The sequence below is a fragment of the Pyxicephalus adspersus genome, chromosome 11, assembly GCF_032062135.1.
Source record: "Pyxicephalus adspersus chromosome 11, UCB_Pads_2.0, whole genome shotgun sequence".
NCBI classification, from domain to species: Eukaryota; Metazoa; Chordata; class Amphibia; order Anura; family Pyxicephalidae; genus Pyxicephalus; species Pyxicephalus adspersus.
The window spans coordinates 14,791,090-14,817,016 of NC_092868.1; the positions used below are offsets into that span (position 1 = coordinate 14,791,090).

General features: G+C 39.1%; 1 protein-coding gene across 4 annotated transcripts; it reads left to right on the forward strand.

Moving 5' to 3' along the window:
- Positions 1–976: 976 nt before the first annotated feature.
- HSPBP1 (HSPA (Hsp70) binding protein 1) lies at positions 977–25,927 on the forward strand. 4 transcript variants are annotated; one of them, XM_072425436.1, is made up of 9 exons: positions 977–1,122; positions 2,081–2,223; positions 3,813–3,950; positions 15,712–15,895; positions 17,195–17,419; positions 18,308–18,463; positions 19,204–19,300; positions 20,351–20,462; positions 25,621–25,927. In XM_072425436.1, exons 3-9 carry the CDS (start codon positions 3,825–3,827, stop codon positions 25,696–25,698), a joined length of 978 nt encoding a protein of 325 aa, XP_072281537.1. In that variant the 5' UTR covers positions 977–1,122; positions 2,081–2,223; positions 3,813–3,824; the 3' UTR covers positions 25,699–25,927. The 4 variants fall into 4 exon arrangements, with proteins under 4 accessions (XP_072281537.1, XP_072281536.1, XP_072281535.1 ...); XM_072425435.1 differs by having other exon boundaries at positions 2,081–2,211; XM_072425434.1 differs by lacking the exon at positions 2,081–2,223.

The following is a 25,927-nucleotide window of genomic DNA, read 5'->3' on the forward strand; positions in this document are numbered from 1 at the left end:
TGATATGTTGCGGTGAAGATCAGAGAAAAGTAGGACTTCTGCAAACAGCAACCATACACGCCAGTTATCAGTTTAATATTGATGGCATCGGTTATCATGTAAAAAACCCTTTTGGCCCGGCTCAGACCTGCTTTAGGATTGAGCTATCCTGTGTGGCCCCTGGCACCTTCCCAGCCCCTCGTCACTCGCACTGCAGCGCTGGTTCTTATAGAACCATCTTCTGCATATTTGTCAGTTGGCGGCAGTTAGCAGTACAGGGGTACTGATTAGGGATGAGCGAGAATTTTAACTTCGATCTTGTGGCGAATCGGGCCTTTCTAGCTTCCTGAAAACAAAAGCGAGATCGGCCTTCTGATTTGCCGAGAGGTCGAGCTCTCGCTGAACAGGAGGATTTCCATCATGTATCATGCAGCCCTGGAAATTCTCTGCGATCCCCGGGCACTGGAGGTTAATTAATCTCTAGTGTCCTGGGGAACGCAAACAGGGGGATTCCCAGGGCTGAATGCAGCTCTGGGAATCCTCCTGTTTTAATTTCCTCTTCCGATGGTTTCGGAAATCCGTTTGCCGAAATTTTGCGGAACCATTGGAAGTTTGAGGAAATTTTTGTCCCTAGTACTCATCCCTAGTACTGACACCACTCACTACTGCCCCTATTCATTCTCTGTCTGCCACCAGGAGGCGCTACATGAAACCGCCATTCCCTAGCATGAGTAAGCAATAACTGCACCGCAATGGCCATGGTAAACATAGATTGTATGCTTCTCGGGCAGGGAGTCACTGTCATTTGCAACCCTTATGTACAGCACTGTGTAATATGTTGGCGCTATATAAATCCTGGTAATTATTATTAATATTAATAATAACTTTTCTCTTTCATTCTTTTTTTTTTAAATAAAGTATCTGTAAGCTATCTTTGGTAATAAGGCTGAGCTGTGAGGGTGTCAGTACAAGGTTTGTGCAGCAGGTGGCGCTATGAGTCGGGCGGAAGAAGCTTCTGGAAGAGGCTGGAGAGGATCTGCACTCATATATATACAATACATAGGCGGCTGTCACTGATTCGCTGCCTGGACCTAGCAGAGCCGGTGTGAGACCTCTCAGAAGATTGGCCCCGAGCAGTGACAGGTATGGAGGGCCCATAATATTATCCCATTACAATAGTCAGCGGTGTATTCGTGTGTCTGACAAACTCACCTCAGGGGGATTAAAGCGAATTATAGAACATAACGGGGTGCTATGGACGTTTCCATAGAGTTGTAATAACTACAACCACAGCATACTCAGGGAATGTGGAGGAGGAGGTGGTGAAACTACAAGCCTCAGCATGGACTGAGTTGTATGTCGGTGGGGTTCTGTATTTGTCATGCTGCTTTCACAGGTACATAGGACACATTTTGTGGCAATTTAGCCCTCAAACGGCGCCCAGCTAGGCTGGGTCCACGTGGTCTGCACCCGGAAATGGCGTTCTGCCGCAAAGCCTGCTGGGTAATGTAGTTTTCTGTGTGTGAAAACTTTCTATACTGTTCTGTTTATACCCAACCTTGCAGGGGTTTAAAAATGAACTAAACTAAAAACTGCCAAAGAAAAAAAATACACTTACCTTCAATCCTGCAGTCCGATCCATCCGGGGGTGTCTTGCGTTCCGGGCGCCGCCATCTGTGTCTCTTCTTCCGGGTTCTGCATTCTACGTCACCCTAAACAGGGGCGAGATCCGGTGACGTAGGATAGAAAAATAATTTGCCCATCTCACTGCGCCGATTTTACATCACCCAGGAAAAGGCTTCTTCTGTCCATGACCGAGATGGTCAGGCGTGCTCAGAAGGAGCGGCCAAGAGCCTTCCACGATGCCTGACGTACATATCCCGTGAGGCTTTGCCTTCCCATTTATTCGAATTGGGGAGCGGTACTTGGGTGTTGCACATAAAAATAAAAAAAAAATAAAAATTTTTACCTTACATAAAATGGTTGTCTACACTTTTATGTAAAGTGAAAATTCTGAGTTTAGGTACGCTTTAAAGTGGAAGTAAACTGTAAAAGTAAAGTGGAAAAAACAATAAAATCACATTTACCTTTAATCCTGCAGATCAGCCTGTCCGCCAGGAGATTTCTTCCATCAGGTCCCGCAGAGGAAGCGCCAGGCGCTTCATCTTCTCTCTTCTCCCGGGTTCATCCTCCTGCATCACCCAATCACGCACTGCACGGGCGCAGAATCGGGTGACGTAAATTGTAGAAAAACTTGCTGATCTCATGCCAGCTCAGCTCATTCTTATTCTATTGATGAAAGGGCTCCTTCTGCCCATGCCCGAGATGCTTAGGCGTGTGCAGAAGGAGCCTCCCGGGATACCTACGTGACACATACCTACATCACACAGCTCTTGGCTGCTCCTTCTGCGCACGCCTGAACATCTCGGGCATAGGCTTCACGCTCCTATTCATTCTTGATTGCCTAGGTGATCGAGAATCAAGGGGGTAGTGCTGAACCCTTTTTAAAAAAAAAAAAAAAAAAAGTGTTGCAAAAAAAAAAAAAAAACACATACAAAATTTTTACTTTGAATAAGAGTTGTCTACCCTTGTACAATAAAAATTCTGAGTTTAGGTACGCTTTAAAAATGTTCTGCTTCTTGACATTAGAAAATAGCAGAAATAATGTTATGCTTTTGTATTTTTCCCAGATATTTATGTATAGATCTCTCATCACATTTTGTCTTGGTGACTGTGATCACCAGAATAAATTGCAGTGTTCTCTCCAGCCACTTTTTAGCTGGGCACACCACCTGGCTGTTTTTGGTTGGTTACTGAAAAGTTGGGTCACAATACAGGGGCTGTCACCCACTTGCAATTTCTTGCTACCCGGCTTATAAAAAAACTCTGCATTGAACACTGAAATAGAAAGGGTGAATCTCCATAGTGGGAACTCAGAATGTAAAAATAGCATGATAAGTGTTTTCCTTCTTTATCCCAGTATCTGAAGCTATGGAAAATGTTATACGAATGCTCTGTACACATACACAGTTGTAGGTAGTGATCACAAGTTCTGTACAGACACAGCAAGTCCCCCTGCTTATCCTCTCCATAGAACAAAATACTTAAAAATCAGAAACAAAAGCAATATATATTGGCCAGTCGTTGTGGGAGGGTCAGATTACTAAAACAATATTTTCTGCCAATGGTTAAAAGTAATCATCTCCCGTTACAAAAATCTGGCATGGGTGCAAGGCTAAACACAGTAAATCTACACCCTAACTGGGTGGCTATTATTTTTTTAGGCATTGGTTATTTTAAATCATTGCAAATGTTAATCATAAACTTCTTTATTGGATACTTCAAGGTGTGTCTTGAGATCATGTCCCCTGCTAGAGTTTGTGGCTTCTTCTTCCAGCTGCTGCATCGTTGCAGGGCACATAGATGACAGGAGGAACCACAGAGACTTGTAGGGAATACGCTATTCCAGTATTCTCTCCAGAATTATTTTAAGCTGGGTGGGAAAAAATTGTAGGTGGGTGGCAGCCCCTGTAATATGACCCAACTCTTCAGTAATCACCCAAAAACAGCCAGGTGGTTACTGAAAACTGCTGGGACCCAGCTAAAAGGGGCTGGGGAGAACACTGCAATGTGAGAGAGTTGGGACTTGTAGGGAATAACTTGGTTTTATATAAATCACTTGAGAATTGAAAACAGGAAAAGTTGACATATTGTCAGGAGCCAGTCATAGGACTACAAAGCAAATTTAATTGTTAAAATAAGTATTGTTATCCTGAATCCCTAAAATATATCTGTGTAAAATAAGCTATATCTTTTTTGTTTGCTGTCCACAGAGGGAAGTTACAATGGCAGATGGAGGACATGAAGGAAACAGACCGCATCCACACAATCTCCAGGGATTGCTGCATATGGCCATTGAGGCTGGTACAGAATCGGCCACACCAGGCCAAGCAGAACAGATGTCTGAAGAGGTATACATTTTATTTCAGGGCTTGGGACGAATTTAAAATGGAGTAAATACAATGAAATCAGTTCCCTAACTGTTGCCCTCTCCAGTTGCACATACACACATTCCCTTCCCTCTTCTAATTTCATAGAGTAAGGGGTCTCTCTTTACAATTAGGGAGAGGGTTTAGATTTATCTGGCGATGCAGAATCACAATGACACCAGCACAATTCCCAGCTAGCATCTCCTTTAATGACTTCTGATATTGGGCAGACTTGTGAAAGAGCCAAATGTCTAGAGAAGCCTAAGCCGTCCACTGCAGAGATAAAGGACATGGAGTAATTACAGTAGGTAACATCAGAATGAGGCACACAATGAGAATCCGTATGTGTGGTCAGGTAAACCAGAGGTCAGAGGACAACAAGTAGCAATTCCAAAGACATTCTGGGGTGAGTAGGCAATTAATCAGATACAAAAAGAAACGCCGCTTGTGTTGATGTGCATTGCGGCAGCCTATTCTTTTGAATGTGTACATGAGTATATCATCGCAATGTGCTAATGGTAACAGGTCCTATGTTAGTAAATGGACGGGAAGGGACTGATTAAGTAGCAGTTGTACAAGACACACTTCACGCAGCTTATTGTATGCCAGTGGTCCCCAAGTGGTCGTGCACCACTAAATGCAGGGACTCCGGACTGCACATGCGTGGGGAGCTGTATGTCACTCAAAGGGGAAGAAACTTCCCCTAAGAGTGATGTCACGATCCCACTCTCCCTGCCCACTCTCCCATTGCAGGTCTGAACACAACCCACCTACCTGAGCCTGCCATGTCTCCGGGAGACGTGGTCCACTGCTCTGGATGGTGAGCCCCCCCAAGTGAGGTCCTTCTTCTGACCCGCCTGGTGGGTGCACCAGCCAGGGCCGCGGACCTCTGTTGTGTCCAGTCTATTTGCACGCAGTGTGCAGGATCTCCAGCAGATGACACCAGAACAGCATAGTGTAGAAACAGGCTGCACTAAGATAAAGTGCCCACAAGATGGGGTATTATGAGGTTTTAGGTTTGGGTTGAGACTCCTCCACAAACTGAACTGTTCCTCTCAGCACTGTGATGCCTTGGGCCTGATTTATTAAAGCTCTCCAAGGCTGGAGAGGATACACTTTCATCAGTGAAGTTGGGTGATCCAAAAAACCTGGTATGGATCTGGTGCACGATTGAAAACATTTGCTAACAAATAGCAATATATATCTCTGTAGGATTGTTATCTCTTGAAGAAGCCAATTATTTGAGCCTCTACCACCCTATAACATCATACATCATACATCATTGTCTGAACCCTGCACCTGTATGGGTTATTTACTTGATAGGTTGTGTAAAGCTTCAGAATGCTAGTTTAGGCTGGGTCTGCACAGTCTGTTTCCCCAACGTTTAACTTGAGGCTTTAAAAGCCCATGTTTGAAATTTCAGGCAGTTTAAAGCTTGCCTTTAAACCTCTGCAAAACTTGCATGCTGGGTTTAACCACATTTTAACCGCGATTATGTTTTAAAGCATTTATAAATCCTGGAAAATGCCCCCATTGAAATCAAGTTTACATAACGTTGCAAGGAACATTATCTATAACGCTCAAAAACATGCCTCAAGGAAATGCCCTGGTGTAGATTAGTTTATTGGAGTTCATTGGAATTTGAAACATGGGCTTTTAAAGCCTCAGATTAAATGCTGGGGAAACAGTCTGTGTAGACTAAACCCTAGGGTAAATTATAATCTGAGGAAATATTACCATTGTAATTATTACATGATCATGGAGTTGCTATATTTAATAAATATCTGTTAATATTCAATACTTGCGGTTAATTATGATACCTGTATATTTGTCCTAACATTGGTAATCTTCCTCATGAAAAGTTAATAGTGAACCATATCCTAAGCGGTTTATATACCGTGTTTCCCCGAAAATAAGACCTACCCCGAAAATAAGACCTAGCACTTTTCCCCCAAAGACAGCGGGAGACAGCGGGCGTACACACTCCGGAGCCGCACAAGCCGATGCTTGCCTTGTAGTTCCGGCTCCTGTCACAGGCGGAGTGATATTACATGCGGTAAGTGTTTTTTTTCATTAAAAAAAGTATATAAGACCTAGTGTGTTTTTGGAAGCCCAAAAAAATATAAGACAGTGTCTTATTTTCGGGGAAACATGGTAGTACCTTTACCTTCAAGATTTTTTGGCCAGTGCAGCCCTTTAAATGTTCCAATGTTACAGTAAATCATTTTATGATGTTTATTCTTCCTTTAAGATAATGAGCTCTGCATTACACTGTCTTACTGTTCTCATTTAATGATCCCTCCAAAAATAACCCCCATGTAAAAAATGTAAACTTTTAAAGTTTAACAATAAGATAAGGTTAAGTTGGATTGACTGGGGAATGGATTAGCAGGACTTTGCAAACATTTCAGGTGTTTGCAGTTGCTAAAGATTCAAAATACCATTTCATTTATTTGTGTTGTAGAGTAAAAGCAAATTATTTCTGCTGTCAGTCAGCCTTAGATCACTATAGCAATGTTCTACTGCTGCAGGGAAAGGCTGGGTAGAACTTCAGCAGCCCTGCCTGAGCCTCTGTACTGACGTGAAGTGCTGCTATGTTACTGAATTTAGCATACACATTGCTCAACTAATCCTCCCACCTCTTTCCAATGGAAATTAAGAGAGGTTACATGTTTCAAGTCCAACAAGAGCAATGACTATGGATCTCTCAAGATATAAAGTGGGGTGAGCCTTGTCATTCTAGTAAAGGAAGTGTGCTATATGCAGAATTAACAATTAAAAAAAAATCAGCCACAGACATTGGGCTGACTTTTTTTTGGGGTACAACCTATATGCCAGAGATGGTTTGCACCTAAATGAATGGGGGTCTGCTCTGCTAGGAGAAAGATTTAGAGGAATGGTAGAGGGATATTTAAACTAGGACATAGGGGGTGGAACAGTTAAATAGGGTGGCAGAAAGGTTAGTCGGGGGTCATGGATAAATGTATGGAGCTTCCCATGATACGAACAAACATTGGATTGTGCAGTACTATTAGTGCTGAAAAACAATTCTGGTAAATGCAGCAATGGTTTAAAGAGCCTGTACACCAATGCTAGAAGACTAGGAAACAAAATAGGGAAGTTGGAAGCATTAATGAGAGAGGAGGATTATGACTTAGTTGGCATTGCTGAATCCTGGCTTTGTTCTTTGCATGACTGGGCTGTCAATATTCCTGGGTATACTCCTATTCATAAAAACAGAGTCAAACGAAAGGTTGGTGGTGTCTGTATGTGAGAAGTGGTCAAAAAGTGAATGTGAAAGAAGAAATTGCAGATGGAACAAGCGATGAGGTTGAGGCATTATGGGTGGAGTTGAATGTGGGGTTGAATAACACATAAGTAATTATTGGAGTCTGCTATAGGCCCCCAGTTACAAGGAAGAAATAGAAAATCAACTACTAGCACAGACAGAAAAATCTGCAAAAAGTGGAAGTGTTTTAATCATGGGAGATTTCAACTACCCTGACATTGACTGGAGTAATGGCACTACAGGAACAGCAAAGGGAGGAAATTTGTGAATTTATTACAAGATAATGTTATGGTACAGTTTAGAGAAGCCCCAACTAGAATTTATACTCCGCTGGACCTAGTTCTTTCTAACAATGCAGAGCTTATAACAAATGTGCATATGAAAGAGAATCTGGTTGCAGTGACCATAATATGATTTCATTTAATGTAAGCTGTAAATAGGGAGCAAAATTAGGAACGATAAAAACATGTTTTTTTAAGAGAGTAAATTTTCCATTATTAAGGGCGGCTGTCTGTGACTTGGACTGGGAGAAAATATTGTCCTCAAAGAACACAGAAGAGAAATGGGAATCTTTCAAGTCTGTTCTACAAAAGCATACTGAAAAATATATTTCAATGGATAATACGTTTAGTAGGCTAAAATTAAAGCCTATGTGGCTCACAGCTGATGTTAAAAAAAGTCATAAGGAACAAGAAAAGGGCATTCCAAAAATATAAAAATTAAGGATCACCTTCATCGTTTGAAAACTATAAAGAACTTCAAAATGAAAGACATTGCAAAGGAAAGTAAGGCAAACCCCCCAATTTTTTTAAAAATATATTTAATATATAAATAGCAAAAAGATCAGATCTGAGCATGTAGGCCCCTTAAAGGATGTCGCTGGGTTGGTAACGAGATATAGAAAAAGGCAGATTTACTAAACATTTTTTTTTTTAGCTCTGTGTACACAAAGGAAGATGGCAGAGCTCAAGTCCAAATTCATAGGAGCAATGTCGCTGCCTTAAATGAGTCACAATGGCTAAGAATTGATATGATTGAGAAACAGCTGAGAAAAATTAAGGTTGACAATGCACCAGGACCTGATGAATTACATCCACGTGTCCTCAAAGAGCTGAGCTCGGTTATTTCAAAGCCATTATTTCTAATTTTTAGAGACTCTTTAGTCACTGGCATGGTACCGATAGATTGGCGTAAGGCCAATGTGGTTCCTTTCAAAAAGGGAGCAAAGTCATTACCAGGTAACTACAGACCCGTTAGTTTAACGTCCATAGTTGGAAAAGTCCTGGAGAGTTTGATAAAGGACCACATAGAGGAGTTTCTGCTGGAAAATAATATTTTAAGTGATAGTCAGCATGGCTTCAAGAAAGACAGAAGTTGTCAAACAGATTTACTTTCTTTTTTTTATGAGGAAGTAAGTAAACAAGTAGACAGTGGAGTAGCAGTTGATAAAGTGTACTTGGACTTTACTAAAGCATTCCGCACAGACAGGTAAGTTAGGGTCAGTAGGTTTAGAAAAGTCAATCTGTAAATGGATAAAGGTCTGGCTTAAGACGGCATCCAGGGAGTTGTAATTAATGATTCATACTCTGAATGGTCTAAGGTTATTAGTGGTGTACCCCAGGGTTCAGTGTTGGGACTTACACTGTTTAACATCTTTATAAATGATTTGGAGTTTGGGAATAAAAGTACAATCTCAGTGTTTGCAGATAGAATTAGGTCCATACAGGATGTCTAAATTCTACAAGCAGACCTGGATGTACTGTTTGATTGGGCGGCCAAGTGGCAAATGACATTTAATATTGATCAATGTAAAGTTATGCACTTGGGGGCTACCAACATGCATGCTTCATACTGTCTAGGGCAGGGGTCAGCAACCTTTACTATCAAAAGAGCCATTTTGCCTCCTCTTCCACTAAAGAAAAATAGTCTGGAGCCGCAAAACATAACACAGTTTATAAACTTTTAAAAGTTTTAATATTTTTTAAATTTTACCTGTTACAACAAGTGTGCATGTGTAGGCCTACTTTGAAATAAATTAAAAACTGAACTTTGCCCCTAGAAGCCTCCAGCTTCTAACGTATCATCCTGGTACATTAGAAGCTGGAGGCTTCTAACGTAACAGGGTAGATTTTTTTGATGGGCAATGTTCTTTATGTTCTGATGATGCCTTAGCGATGAAATTTTAAGGGGTGTTAGCCACAAGTGTCCCTCATTTGCAGCTTTAATTTTGTTCACCTGTACCCCCCAATCTTGAGTAATTGGGGTTCAGGTGCTAGAAGCCTCCAGCAATGTGTAACAGGGTAGATTATTTTGATAGGCAGAGTTCTTTATTTTCTGACGATGCCTTAGCGATTCAATTGTAGGTGGTGTTAGCCATAAGTGTCCCCCACTTGCACCTCTATTTTGGTCACCTGTACCGCCTCCCCCCCCCCGGCGGTAACGGTAGATTTTTAGGAAGGTTTTTTTTCCCCCTTGAAGCGAATTGTAACGGGTTTTTTTGCCTTCCTCTGGACCAACTATGTCTTATAGGGTTTTATATCTGCGATATGTTTATTTCCCTAGTGGTTGAACTTGATGGACTTCTGTCTTTTTTTCAACCTAACCTACTATGTAACTATCAATGGAATAATGGCTTGCCATATAAAACATTGCGTTTTTAGGTTTAGATATCCTTAAAGGAAGGGCCAATTTTAAAGTTAGGAGTTGCACTGCAATCCACGAGTGTTGCTCTTTGTACACTTTTTAGTTCTTTAATAAAGAATATTAATGAATCCTTGGCTATGGCTCTATGCCCTTTCCTCTGGTTTGTCATACACTCTCCACCTTGTGTAATTCTTACTCATTTGTATAGCTGACCAGACATCATGGGTAGGTGCTGTCCATCAATAGGTTGTAGCATGGGATGTTCTGCTATATGTGTATAAAATGATCTACAAAATGCGTGGTTGTGGGTCAGTGAAATCATGCGAAATAATCTTGAGATTATTTCCTTCATCCTATGTGTATTTAAGAAGGGTGGAACTTATAAATTCTAGCATAAGAACTTTGTTCCAAGGTTAAGTCCTGCACTTTCTAAATATTAATCATGTCCGCATTAGGTAGTCAGTTCAGGACTTCAGCCAAAATGGGTATTATGTTAATACTCCTTTTTGGCCACCCTCCATTTGGAATTTAAACTGGAATTATGTTTACAATGGCTTTGGGTCTTTATCCATGTGCTACATCCCATTTGCCTTTTTTTTAACTCCTCTTTGGCAGTGCAGAGCTGCAGGCTGTTCAGAAGATTTAATCCTCCCTCTTCTGGATTCCATGTCTGCCTCGACACTGTAGCAGCCTCACACAATCCCACTCATTACATGTCATATACCAGTGTTCCTTATTGTTTATAGATAATAAAAAGAATTAAGAAACTAACACTTCAATATGAATATACTGTTAAACATATATATAACTTTGTATATATTAGTGGTAAGGCTAGGTTACAGTTTATGAATTACAAGGTATTTTTATGTAATATATGGGGACATTTTTCAGGGTATGGATATTGGATTGTACTTAATGCAATTAGATGTTAGCTAACACCTACATTATGGCATGCCCTGTCATTGTGATGTTACACATACCCTTTGCTTATTTGTTAAATACTCAAGTCCCTGTATTGTATTGATAGAAGTGTTGTGGTAAGTCTTGCCTCCCAACTTCAGATCTGTAAAACCTTGGAACATTGAACACATGCAGCTTTTAGAAATGGCACTGTATAAATTGTGCTGAATATTGAGAGATAGTGCCTGATGTATTAAAGCTGTCCAAGGCTGGAGAAGATACACTTTCATCAGTGAAGCAGGGTGATCCAGCAACTCTGAAATAGATCAAGTTTAGGATTGAAAACATTTGCTAACAAAGAGAAAATGACTTAGCAGAAATCCATTCCAGGTTTGCTGGATCAGTCAGCTTTACTGATGAAAGTGAATCTTCTCCAGCCTTGGAGAGCTTTAATAAATCAGGCTCATAGTTTTCAACTACATATTGAGTTCAATTTATTGAAGCTAGGTCTAGGCCCAGAATTTAAAACATGTGATAATAGCAACTCATTTTTAAGAAAACTTTTCCAGGTTTGCTGGATCACCAAGGATCTTCCATGATAGTCCATCTTCTCCAGTCTTGGAGAGTTTTAATAAATCAAGCCCAATATATTCATTTTCACAGTCTTTTTGCCCACAGAATACTTCATAATTACTGTGCTATTAATGAAAGTCTCACTTTTATAAATCTAATGCTGGGTATACACTATTTGTTCTTCTCTCTGTATTAATTTGATTGATATTATGATCAATGTAAATTGATCCTTGTGATCTACTACAGGTATTGGGTTTAGTGGCCTATAAATGAAAAACAATCTGAATTACAAATTATTTTACTACTAAATTAACCTAAAATGGGCAAGGGGAGCAATAATGCCCAGTATAGAATGCAGGGGAATCCATAAAAACGTGTAAAGGTTGGGAGAGGGGAAATATGGTGCCCAATGGTGGGGAGGGAGAACAATTGTGCCCAGATGGGACAATGTAGAATGTTCCCTAGTGGCAGGGGGGAAACACTTAGTGGAAAACATTCATCATTGCCCGATATCTACGTCAAATGTTATTATTACAGAGGAAAGAACTACTGCACGTTTTTTTTCTTGTGGATATTTGTCTATTCACCCTGAATTAATTTTAAATGACACCGTTGTCAGATGGACAGAAATGTAATAATTGTTAGTTTCTAGTAGGGACATGGACAGCAATAAAAAAGCTTATGAGGGGGTCCAAGTTCTGTTACAACTAAAAAGTGTTTTCCTTTTGTTTGTAAAGATTTCTCCTTTCTTCCCTTCCTGGAGACATATATTTACTATGTCAGGAAGAAGTTCTAACCCTCTACTTTTTAGGACAATAAAAATGTGTTGGTTTGGGTTTCATTTTAATACTTTAAGTAACTGGCCTGAAACTCACAAGCAACCACTTGAAGTAGGTTCCCTGCTGCGTACTTTGACGTCAGTGACTCACAATGTTCTGAAGTCATTGGTTCAGTATATTATCTTGGCTATCATTTTTAAGATAGGGAGCTTAGCAATATTGGACTGCAAATTATTCCTGATACAAGTTTATATTTATAGTTACATTTAATAGAAATCCCTCATAGCCAGCCAGGGTAAAATCTTTACTGTACAGAGGTTTTCTGGGAATAGCACAGGGATCAAATTAATAAAGGATAGCCCCTGAGACAAAAGAAATCTTCAAAGTTTTAAATACTCCTACTCTTTATATTTACAAATCTTTCCTGTTATATTATAGCAAGGGTATATCTCACATTCACCCTTGACACTATTATTCATTGATGTTAACAGCACTCAAATAAGTGGATATCAACCACACGCGAACACATTAAATCTTTTGTAGATGCATCGGGGGCTGGCCCAGGGCTTTACAGTCTGGGATTGCTGGTGATTTCCATTGTGTACTGGCACCACTGGAAACACAGATAAATTGCTGCATTCGCAAATGCCCCATGGTTATTGAATGTTACCCCCACTGGGCCCATGAGAGGTAAACAAGGCCATTTTTTAACCAGTAGTCCTAACATAGGTAAAATTTGCTGTAACAACTCCAAAATCTAGAAAGATGCAGACCCTCCTGTATTTCTGCCATGAGGGTTTAGAATATCTTTTATTTTTTCTCCATTTCAGTAATATGTTTTACGCATAGTACAAATGTACAGCTGGCGTGCTGTATCCAGGTGACATTTTGTAAAATGTTATAACGGTTCTCGCCACCAAACTGGTCGCTGCACGTTTCCTTTCTCTATTTTTGTAGCATTATGTCATATTAAACTATGTTACCAAGAGCACAGATAAGTGCCCTTACTTCTGAGTTTGACATTTACTTGCTGCTCCCATTGATCTTGAACAGATGGAGACCAGGAAAGTGTTTGCCCTGCAGAAGAATTTCAATTTTCTGGCTTCAGATGGTAGTGATAAAAACCAGAGTACATTTGTGTTTACAGCCCTGAAAGCTCAGACATTTTTTTCATTGCAGTTTTCACAGGGATTAGCACCATGTTCCTTCTGTGAATAATGTTTCCAGGTCTGGAAGAGAACTGCTGCCGTAAGGGCCTGTTCAAATACCTTAATAGTCTATCTTCCAGCTCTCCGTGCTGTATTTTTGCTGGACCATGCACAGATTAGGCTAGTGTTGTGTAACATAAATCTCATGAACAATAATTTGTATCTCTCACTGCAGCAGTTTTATCTGTTCGCTGCAGGGTAAAAAGATTTTTTTAGTGTATAGGAGGCATTGTGTGAAAAACCCAACCCAACAACATAGACATGTACATACATGTTATTGTGTGTTGTTTTTAAGTATTGTGCACATTCAAGTTAAACGAAGAGAGAAGAACCATACAATAAAGCAGAAGTGTAGGTAGATATAAAATAGTACACAGTGTGTCTTTATATGAGCTTCATGTAGCTGCAGTGTACAGCAGGATTTGGACTGAGAAATAAAAGGGCACCAATGTAAGGCCTGAGTCTTCATTGCACAAGTGTGCCTGCTCCTTAAAGCAGAAATAAACTAAAAACAAAAAAATGAAATTTACCTTTAATCCCTTAATCCCTTAGATCCTTGATGGCACTGGGTCCTTCTTGCAATCTGGTCTGGCTTCGACCTGGGATTCTTCTTCGTCCCAGTGCGCCACGGTCCTTGCTGGGCACCGCCATCTTCTGCCTTCTCTTTTGGTCTTCTTGCTCAGTCATCTGATCTCGCGCTGCGCAGGTGCGAGATTGGGTGACGTAGTCGCTGTGAATGAGAAAGGAAAAAATAGAGGTGATCTTACTGCGCATGGGAAAGGTCGTTTTCATTAGAGGAAAAGATGCCCCTTCTGTGCATGCCCGAGAATAGGGCATGTGCAAAACGAGCAGCCAGAGCCTCCTGGGATTTATGACGTAGGTATCCCTGGAGGCTCTGCGCTGCCATTAAGACTTAAAGTGCCGGTGCTGAAAACAAACAAAGGGTTTTGCATTAAAAGAAAAAAACAACATTGTTACTTTATATAGAAAGGTTTACTACACTGTAAAAATGTTGAGTTTAGGTACGCTTTACCTATTCAATTGCAGGCTTGTTGTATTGCCTAAACTACCAGCACTACCAGTTTGCCTTATTTTTCTCTTTAATATAAAGTTTTATTAACAAATTGCGCAAGAGGTAAAACAGAACAGAAAGGCGACATGGGTTTTCTTTCAAAAGAATATGGAGCTGCAGCCCCCATCTATTGTTAGTCATATAAAAAATAGCCTTGGTCATGTCTGCAGGAGAGGAATTAACTAATCTAAATTCTGATTCACCGTCACTAAAGTAAATCTGAAACAGGATTGTTCTAGGGGTCCATTCTCAATGTCTGATTCTCTGAATGACATTTGGTATAATGCCAAATGCCTATGTAGGCAAGCACAATAAAATTTAAAATTTTAGTGATCACAAACCTGGGGAAATGTTCCTGCCCCATTACTTTGTGTCCAAACAAACCTGACCTGTTTTATTTTAAAGAGTATAAAAATGTGATCTGGCAGATTTATTATTGCAGGTGTAGGTGATGTCTCTGCAATAAAACAAACCTCTCAACCCCTTTGCAATATTTCGGTATTTTCTTTAATGTATATTGAGATAAACATGCCCAGCGCACCATCCCGGCTTAGCTGTCGGCCAAAGCATGGCTGAATTCCCAGACGTGTGTGCAGGAATTGTGTGATTCCCACCTGGTCTATCATATGGCCAAAGATATTGAACCCAGAAGATGGGAAGGTGATGGCTGGCCCTTAATAAAGAACTTGCCTGCTTGGATTTTTTAATCTTAATGATGCTTTAAAGTCGCTCAAACAATTTATGCAAACACACCCCCCCACCCCACCTCTGTGTTTGTTTTGTGGTAGCATTATTTGTCAAAAATCGTTGCTTTTTCTTTTTTTAAATGCAAAATGTGACTTTGAACTTTACCATTTCAATATGTTGCAAAAAATTGCACTAATCTGATATCATTTTATTCAGAAGATTGTATTTTAATTTAAACTTGGAAAAAAAATAACTAAATCTTCTACCAAATTCCATCTCTATCTAACCTAAAAAGCTAAAAGACATTATATTCGCCAAAAAAAAGACTAAAGTGCGAATGAACAAAACTTGTACTGCATCCATGGGAACTCATCTATAGCTTTTGGGCAGGTTTCAGCTGTGTTTATTTGGACAACACAGTTTTTTTGCATAGTTTACTTTATCCCAGTCTTCAGATTTACACAGAAGTTGATATGTTCAAATCACTGATGCACAATATAAACCTGCTTACTATATGAAAAGGTGATTTATAGTGCAATGTACTTATATGATATTTCTGTTGTTTCTAAAACATACCTCCCTCATCTTGTAGAGGAGGCAGTGGCTCCAGCAGGCCATGAGCAGTGCCTTTGCAGGCCAGGTTGATGAAGTGCAACAAATAAAAGCGTGTCTACAGCAACTGAACACCGATACAAATTATGAAGATGGGGATGATCAGAAGGAACAGGCATTGGAATTACTTGCAGACCTGTGTGAAAACCTTGATAATGCTTCTGGTAAATACATTTTTTGAATATTGGCTTAGTTATTGCTTCTGAATGAATGGTTAGAATTCCTGACAAATTTTAAAGGTCTTATTGGATAACCAACCTTAGATATGTTCTGATATAGTCACTGCTTTTAGCTATATAACAGCTGTGTCTGGTGAAAATTGGTGGAAATCCAACTGGTGAAAAGTTAGACCAGATGTTAATATTGACTAATATTTTATAGACATTATTTCTAAACTGTACACAGCTATTTCATTCTTGTTGGCTCAGTCTGGATAGGAAGAATGATCAAAAGCCTCAAAAAATATATTTGTCTGTATCGTTAGCTTTAATATGTTGTGATAATCAGACCGCATTACAATGTATGTATAGGAAGCAGCAGAATGTAAGACGTGGTTAACAATGAAGGTTAAAAAGAGATTCAGGGAAGCTTCATTTAATTATACACTCCATCACAAACTTGCAAAATTGCCAAAGTATTCACAGCTGCCAGCAACTTCAAAATGCACACCAACTATTTTCTAACAATGTGGAGAACCACAAACTGGTGAATATGGCAGACAGTGGTTTCTCAAAAAAAAATATATTTTATTGTAATTTACAAAATGTCAAAATAACATTCTTTGTTCCCTTCACCATAACAATGACAATGTTGTAATGAGCTATATACTGTCCGGACCATCTACAGTATTGCCTGTTAGAAAATTTCATATTAACCTGACTACCAAATATCAGACATCCAAGCTTTTAAGTTTCATGGGGATCAATACCATTTAAAAGACCCTTGCTGTTCTTGGAATATGTTAGACAAGTCTCTGTGAATAACACCATCAATTCACAAAGAGAACAACAATCTATCAACTTTAGTGAACACAGAAACCAGGATGTCTAACCATTAGTCAGAGCACAACAATTAAATGTCTAACAATCTAATTTAGTCTATACTGCAAAAGCAGTTTCACTCTCACCATTGCCTTTGCGGACTGCTCTCTGTTTTTCTGGGTCACCCCAACGAAGTGAGACCATGGCATAAAACTCTTTGGAGTGCTGACACTGCCTGGACCACCCTAGAACCATGGATGATGAGAGATGTCGGGTACAGGCATGATAGAAGCCAAAATCTGGGATGTGATAATGCCAAATATTGATCTGGGATTTTACTAGATGATGGACACATGAAGTGGAGACAGAAGAAAGTTTATTTAGTACTCTGTAATATATTTAAAGGTTGTTTGATTTTTTTTTAAAAAAAAACATTTGTGAATAATATATTTTAGTTTTAGATTTTCTTTCCTATTCTGACAGATTTCTGCAAGCTTGGTGGGATGGAACTGCTGTTAAATCGCTACTTGAACTGCCCTGAAGCTGAGCTTCGCTGGAGAGCTGCTGACCTGGTTGGCATCTGTAGTCAGAATGTACCATTTGTTCAGGAGCGTGCTCTATGTCTTGGTGCTATGAACAAATTGCTGCAATTGCTTGATCTTGATACCAGTGAACAAGTCAGGATAAAAGCCCTTTTTGCAATTTCTTGTAAGTGTTTTTTTGTCATTACCTTTTCTATATATTTGATTTAAAAACAAATGAACCCAAAACTGTTCTTCTTATGTTTCGAGGACTCTCATGAAGAAGTGTTCAGGTAATCTTTGTAATATACCAACTAAAAGCCTAAGTAAAGTTTCCCACCCCACTGAATTGTGCACAATAACATGGCACCAAAAGTAAAACACCTGTCATATTACAAAGCAGTCTTGAGAGGCTTGTTGGTAATTAAATCCAAAAGTTCATCCAATAGGCTACGTTTTTATCATTTTAAGCATTCTTTGTACAAACTAGCCCCCTGAATTACACTTCAAATCATTTTGCAAAGTGTGCTTTTATATCTTAAACATAGAGAGTGATGTGATTGATTTCTGTGTTCAACACTACAAACATTTGCTGACTTTTTTTTATTCCTTAAATTGGAGACATCTTGATTCAGGTGTCATTCAGAATCAGCATCCACATTCTGAACTAATATGCCAAAAAAAAAAAAAAAATCTTTCAGGATTCTGCTTCTGAAGTTGAAGCTGTTGTGGCCACTAACTTTGTGAGCTCTTGTAAAATTATCATATTATTAAGAGTTGTTTTGAGCTGTTACTAAGTATGGGAGGACTGAGGAGATGCTTTCCAGGTGCTTGCAGCAGACCAATGTCATTATGCTTCCAATATTCTTTTCATAGGTCTTGGCACTACGACATGACAGTAGTTTAAGGGACAAGTTTTATTTTAAACAGTATAGTATATTGTTGCTGCATAATAAACCATGTCAAAAATTATTGAAAACTTGAAAATTGCTAGGTGGCAGCTGCAGAAATTTTTGCAATTGGTCACAGGCAAATGTCTAATAACTTTAATAAGTTGTCTTATTGTACCTTTAAGGTCTGGTTCGGGAGCAAGAAGCTGGGCTGTCTGAATTTGTACAGAAAGATGGGTTTTCTGTTTTGATGCGTGCTATGCAGAATGATGTAGAGAAACTAAAAATAAAATCTGCATTTCTGCTTCAGAATCTTCTGTGTAGCCACCCGGAACATAAAGGTAATTCAGATTCCATTTTTGGGATTGATAGGTCACAGTCAAGTATAGTTTTCTAAATAAAATATAACCTATTTTCAAAATATGAAATATGCTAGCTTTTTTAAGTTTGTTAAGCATCAAGTTGTGGCAGGTAGGCAGAGTAACCCTACTTAGTGTATCAAAAGACCTAATTCAGCCCCATAACTAGGGTTTCTAGATACACATATCTAGATATTGTGGAACATTGCCCCTCCAATATGATCTTGTAGTGGTAAAAAAACAATGAGGTCTCATTTTGCCTACAAAAATAGCTGATAGCTGGGGATGGAGCAGTGTAATGTTGGAGGTCCCTCTTTGACAAGTAGAACCTCTGGTACTGCCCGCCAAAACTTTACTTTTCCTTTTGGCCAAAGGGGGATTGGGAGAGAACCAGTCCACAGTAGCAAATTTTGTGTTCGGTTATCCTAGATCAAATTTAGTTTTTTGATGCAGTTTTGGTGGAAAAATCAATAACTGTACTTGTGTGTAGGTACAGTTATCCTTTAGACTTTCATGTGTATCAGTTACGGCTCTATTGCCAGTGCACAAAGGAAGCTGCCTGGTGGCTTGTAGAGTATTATAGATGGTAGTTCAACTTTTGCTCTTTTTTTTCCATAAACAGGGAGTATAGTTATGTTTTGTACGCAAACTCTAAACGTATCTACAATATTGCATATGTATCTGCTCAATTATAACATGGTGATAAATTGATTGATTTGCAGGTACACTATGTTCAATGGGAATGGTTCAGCAACTGGTATCTTTGCTTCGCACTGAGCATTGCTCTTTCCATGAACATGTCCTGGCTGCCCTGTGCAGGTAAGTAACATCATTCATGTCTAAAATTAGACATAGAAGTGTATTTTTTATAAATATTATGCATGCTATATAGTTCACCCAGCGATGGATTTTACATGTAGTTTCTTTCTGTGAAATTTCCAGCTTCATTTTAGCTTTCAGATACCTAAAACTTCTTTTCTTTAAAAGCTTATGTTTTTTTCTGTTCCCATTTAATCAGGTGATTACAAGTTTCAATGCTCTCAAGGTTATCCTTGTTAATTATTTCCATATTCACATTTGGTTAATGTGACTCTTGCACCTTGTACTCCGGTGAACGCTCCTCTGTAGCTCATGTTCTAGTATTAGGATTAAAAACAAAAATAGTTGAGGCAATCATCACAACATGAAGGAAGAGAAGAGTAAAGGGCTTTAAGTAGAACTGTTATACATGATTGTATAATACATTGATATATGTCATCATAAAGGGTTGAAAACAAAGGCTGTCTAAACCAAAGATTTAGCCAAATTTGTATTGGTAATATGAGTAAGAATATGTGACATTATGTAATAACAAATGGGTACATAGTAGATAGTAGTTCAGTTATTTATAACTATATATGAATAAGTATAATCACTTGATTATTTGACAGTATAAGTGCAGTAACCTACCCATCTTCAACATCGACAACATGCTTGAAGGAACACTGGTTGGTTGTGTACACACGTCCAATAATTGTCACCTAAGATAAACAGTTGTGCTAGTCTTCGGCAAGAATCTGAGTAGAGTGGTTGCCCGACAGATCATGGCAGATCAATGAACAACGATTGGAAACAACCACAATTCATTAGGGGCACAAAGAACACGAGGGCTGCCTTTGTGTACAGCAATCATTCCTTCATCTGTCATTGGAAACGATCATAAAAGATCATTTCCAACGACGATAATTCTACATGTGTACATGACTGTTACTACAGACCATATATTCCAATGCTTATTTTGAGTCAGTTACAGTAGAATAAAGTCGATAATATGTAAGGTAACATACATTGTTGGCTAATAAATACATGTACCCATTAAATTTGTTTTAGCATGGTGTCTGATTTTCCATTGGGTGTAGCTGAATGTCGAGCTCCTGAATTGGGTTTTGAAGAGCTGCTCAAAGAGCGATGTCAACTAATAAAGGAGCAGGAGGAATTTCAGGTAAAAAGATTTTATTCATATACTATAGCTTTTTATTTGGAACAGCCTTTATTTTAGCGCTTCTTCTTTCACCTTTCTCTTAGTTAGTATTTGTCAGGAAATAAGTTATTTTATTGTGACTCTAATTAAATACAGTTTCATTTCTAAGTATAGTGATTATCATTCTTTAAAAAATAGTCTAAAAGAGTTACTATAAAAGGCAGATCCCAAAGAACAAGGGAAGAGAAAAAAATATTATTAGGTGTTGGTCGTTTTCTAGGCCATTTGTGGTCAGAGCTGCTGCTTTTTGTCATGCAGCATTTTTATAGATGGATGTCCAGGAAGTCTTTTCAAATTGCATATACATTTGCTTGGTTAGTTTTCTGTGTAAACCAAGGAGTTAAGGAAATAAAGATGTGATCTCACAATTTTACAGAGCCAGCCATTGTTCTTTAGAAAAGGTTGTGTCAGTTCAAATCCAACCAAGTTCTCAGGTTTATTAGGCCTGATTTATTAAAGCTCTCTAAGACTTGAAAACATAGACTATCATGTGAGAACCTGGGTGATCCAGCAATCCTGAAATGGATCTGGTCCATGATGAAAAACATTTGCCAACTAATAGCATATGATTTTTAAGAAATCCATTCTAGGTTTGTTGGATCGCCCAGGTTCTCCCATACATAACACTGCACAACAACGATTTTGCTACTGGGAATAACACATGTGATTTACATGATATCGAGTATGCTGATTCCAAATCTAAACTCAGAATTTCCCTATCACGTACAGATTTTAAGGTGTAGGCGCGGTATGGCTTTTCAAATAATTGGTAATTGGGTAATGCATTTTTACATGGGAACATTATAACAGTTGCAGCTACCACAATGCCTACTACCGCTGAATAGCATCCTCTGGTGGCATGCATGTTCCAGCAGTGGCTGGGCAAGTCAGTGAGCTAATGTCTCTAGTGCGAAAACTTATTAATTATTAATCTTATTGGATAGTACAGCTAGGCCATAGTGAGTCTGTTTTGAGCTAAAGATGAGTAGGTGCATCTGTCTTAATAAACCGGATAATTTTTACCCCGTATGATCAACGCAAGATCCTAACAAAGAATGTGAGAGTTGCTTACAAGTATTACTTTGGATGTGAAATTGGAGATCGGGATAAAGACTGGGCACCTCATATCTGCTGTCAGGTGTGTTACGCTGGCCTAACACAGTGGTTGAATAGGAAAAGGAATAAATTGCCTTTTGCTGTGCCTATGATTTGGCGTGAGCCAAAAGACTATCACTCGGACTGCTACTTCTGTATGAATAAAATTGCTGGGTTTTCAAAGAAGACTAAGTCAAAAATCTTCTATCCTGATTATGCATCTGCTTAGATGCCAGTGCCACATAATGCAGAGAATCCAGTGCCAGTCCCTCCTACATCTGTTGTTACTGACAGTGACATATTGGATGAAGAACAGGAGTATGATGTCGATGTTAATGAATGTTACGAACCCCAATTTGAAGAGGGTAAGCCACATTTTATAAGCCAATCAGAATTTAGATGATCCAGTAAGGGACCTGTCTTTGTCAAAAGAGAAGTCTGAACTGTTAGCCTCCAGATTAAAGACAACTTCACACTTTTGTGATCGTCACACAAAGTTTGCAGGTTATTATAAGCTGGAAAATGACGTTTGCTTCTCTACTGAGTGGTCTGATGATGGAGTTAGGTTGCGAATACATACCAGGGCAGTGGAAATTGCTCATAGATTTGAGCCAAGTAAGTTTGAAAGCTGTATTGCTGCATTAAGGTAACGAAAAGCCTTCTGTTCCTCTTGCTCATGCAGAGGGAACGAAAGAAATATACAAATCCATGGAGTTCATTTTGAAATTGATTAACTTCAGAACACAAGTGGAAGGTTTGTGATGACCTGAAGGTGGTGGCTCTCCTTCTTGGCCTGCAATTGGGATATACAAAGTATACAGTATGTGCTTTCTGTGCCTGTGGAACAGTCGTGATGACAGCAACCATTACAAAGTGAAAGAATGGCCACCCAGACCTGAACACACTGTTGGCCAGTACAACGTGAAGCAAAAATCACCCATTGATCCAAAGTTTACCTTCCGCCACTTCATATTAAACTTAAATTAATGAAAAACTTTGTTGTTGCAATGGATCGTGATGGTATGGGTTTTGAATATCTGAAGGACAAGTTTGGAAAAGGTATAACAGATGCTAAACTGAAAGCAGGCATTTTTGTTGGTCCCCAAATCTGCAATTTCATGTGTGATGCCACATTCGGAGACAAACTCAACTTGCTGCTTGGGATACATTTGTGCTAGTTGCACAAAACTTTCCGGGCAACCAGCGAGCTGAAAACCATGCTGAACTTGTGAACAACATATTAACAGCATACCAACTTGGCTGCCGAATGTCACTTAGAATTAATTTCTTACATTCCCATCTGGACTTCTTCCCACAAAATTTGGGTGATGTGAGTGATGAACAAGGGGAGAGTGATGAACAAGGGGGAGAGGTTCCACCAGGACATTTTTGTTCTGGAAACAAGATATCAAGAACAGTGCAACTGCAACATGATGGGCGACTACTACTGGTTTCTGCAACAGGAGACAGTGGAGAGCCACAAATCAAAAGCAAGTGCCTGAAACACTTCTGAAGTGTACATGTGTTAAACAAGTACTCAGGTGAAATATGTGTAATTGTATATGTTGTTGCAACATAAAAGTACGTTTTTGTAATGTCATGGAACTATGAGGCAAAAGTTAGTTGCAGAACGAGAGAATGTAGCTAATCGCGTCTATACGTGTAATTACCTTAAGATCCTGACATCCTAGGCAGAAATATGATTTCAAATGGATTCAGTGCACTTGATTTATTATAGGACACATGGATTTTAACTAAGTAGCAGACAATATTTATTTTTTTGTGATGCAGTGTAATAGTCTATCTTCTCCAGTCTCCAGAAGGCTTTAAAAAATCAGGGTCATTGTGTCTTTTGGGAGGTTTTTTCGTAATATATTTTCTTTTAGTAGATGAAGTTGAAACTGTATAATTTAATATGATAATTGAAGTCCTAAGTAAAAAGTTATTACAGGGTTTTTTGTCTTCCTCATATCTTGAATAACACTTTCTAGTGTGAGGACATCCTCATTGTATGGGTAATTTAGAACTGCTAAATTATATCCTTTCATGGTTCCTTTTTAGCAACTGCTCATTTACTTGTTACACTTTGTTTTGTTTTTTTCTTTAAGACTGGTTATTTGCATAAACCTAGCTAAATGTTTTTTATGCACTGCAATTTTATCCAGACTTGTAATTAGCAGCCTAACGTGAAAACTACTAGTTTCTTTCTCTTACCTAAATCATTTGTCATTACCCCCAATTTCCTTTTATAGAAGCAGGTTATTGAAATGCAATTCTGTACTTTTTGATTTTTTTTACATTTCAAAATTGTAACTCCATCCATATAAATTATGTAGTGGACATAAAAGTGTTGAGGGAAGCTGTCATCAGATGATGGCCGAGAGTACAGACATTATTTTGTTCTATGTGTAAATATGTATACTTTTTTGGACCATGCATGCCTCACCTTGCACTAAGCAAACATCACTGGCTGTATCCTTATCCTAGAGAAACAAAAGTAGCCCACATAACATATCTGTTTTAGGCAATGTGAAGGCTATGTACACACATGAGATGATTGCCGATACGATCGGCAGGGCTTTTCTTGGATGAGAAACTGGCGTGTGTACAGAGGCCGTCTGACCCCAGAACTGATCCATGAATGACAGAAGATGAACAACCACAATGGAAGTGAAGGGAAGATGGCAGAGCTGGGTGTGGCTTGCTCGTTCTCTCCTCTCCCCTCACCATAGAACAGTTTGGCACTGTATGTACAGCACTGTTTCAGTTATCTTTCAGTTACGTCGTTGGAAACGATTGTGAAATCAATTACAAAAATCTAGCGTGTGTACTTACCCTTAGCCCCATAGAAACTACCACTACTTCCCACCACTACATATCTCCCATCCAATTGTGTGTGAAATTCCCCCACCTACTAGATTGTAAGCTCTTCAGGGCAGGGTTCTCTCCTCCTGTATCACTGTCTGTATTAGTCTGTCATTTGCAATCTCTATTTAATGTACAGCGCTGCGTAATATGTTGGCGCTATATAAATCCTGTTTAATAATAATAATAATAATAGGGACGTTAGATAAATGTCCCTGGAAATGATCTTTTGGTATTGTATCCAATGACAGAAGAATGAACGAGTGCTGTTCTGCTGTATGAAGGGGGAAGGATGAGCGAGTGGCACCCCACTGTGCTCTCTTCCATAGAAATGCAAAGTGATCTATTCTAAACAGTTGAAGAACAACATCAGGAGACCGTTGTACACATGTCGGGCTTTTGCCTGAGAGGAGCAGGAACTTTTGTTTCAGGGACAATCATCTGAGGTTTGTTTGAAGCTTTACCATGGTAAGCTTGTATTAGAAAAAGAGATGGTAGTTGAGAAGTGATGGAAGATGGAAGACCCCAATTGAAAGTCTGGGAGAACAAGTCATAGTCCTTTTATCAGCTGGGGTACCCTCATGGACACTAATAGACACATTGTATTGATGTAGTTTGTTTGATATAATAAAAGTTTGCTTTTTTCTAGAGTTAAATGGTAGGCAATATCTCCTTTTTTGTAAATTGCCCCTACATTTATTAGCCAGAAGCCAGCTTTATGTTTAGAGATAAAGTGGAAGTAAACTCGTGATTACTCACGTCACCTTTTCCATGGTAGTACCCTGCCATCTTCCTAAAGACTATCCTTGGCCATCTTGATTGGCCGTGTTGGCATGATGTAATTCCAAAGCAGACGCATGGGAGTTCATTCATTCCCAGTACACCTGGCAAATAATGCTGAGCTGAACATCTCTGTACAATTACAGCTCTGTAAAATTTGACAGCTGGGCAGCACCTAGGCAGGTAAGAAAAGTAATTTCAGGAGGGACATGGCCTGTCACCTTCTGCAATAACCACCTGTGCCCATGGTAAAAGTGGGATTTTAGTTTCTATATTCAGCAACAGTTGGATAGCATAAGCAATCTAAACAATGTGGTTAAAGATACTCTTAAACTAAAAAATATGGTTGTTGTTTTAAATTTTTTTTCCCCTGCTTTAGGAAGAATTGGAGTATTGTGAGCGTCTTTTGAAGATCTGCTTCCAGGATGTTCCTGATGACAGTGGGATGGACCGATGATCACATTACAATTGTGTTTACAAATATTGCCTCATGATGGGGCAAGATGATGAGGAAAATATTATTTTATGGACTGTTGTTGTGGCTCTCCTCAGACATATGCAATCTTTGTTTCAAAAGAAAAGTCTAGGAATATAAAGGAAAATAAACGGGACAGACCTATTTAATCTGTATTTCTACAAAAATGTCTTGTGTATCTTGAAATAAAAATACACATTTTAAAAAAGAA

Excerpts from the sequence above, each read along its gene's own strand:
- HSPBP1 (XM_072425436.1), top strand. The coding sequence starts at position 3,825 with ATGGCAGATGGAGGACATGAAGGAAACAGACCGCATCCACACAATCTC. Across the intron at positions 3,951-15,711 it reads CAGAACAGATGTCTGAAGAG|AGGAGGCAGTGGCTCCAGCA; the intron begins GTATACATTTTA and ends CTCATCTTGTAG. Across the intron at positions 17,420-18,307 it reads AGCCCTTTTTGCAATTTCTT|GTCTGGTTCGGGAGCAAGAA; the intron begins GTAAGTGTTTTT and ends TGTACCTTTAAG.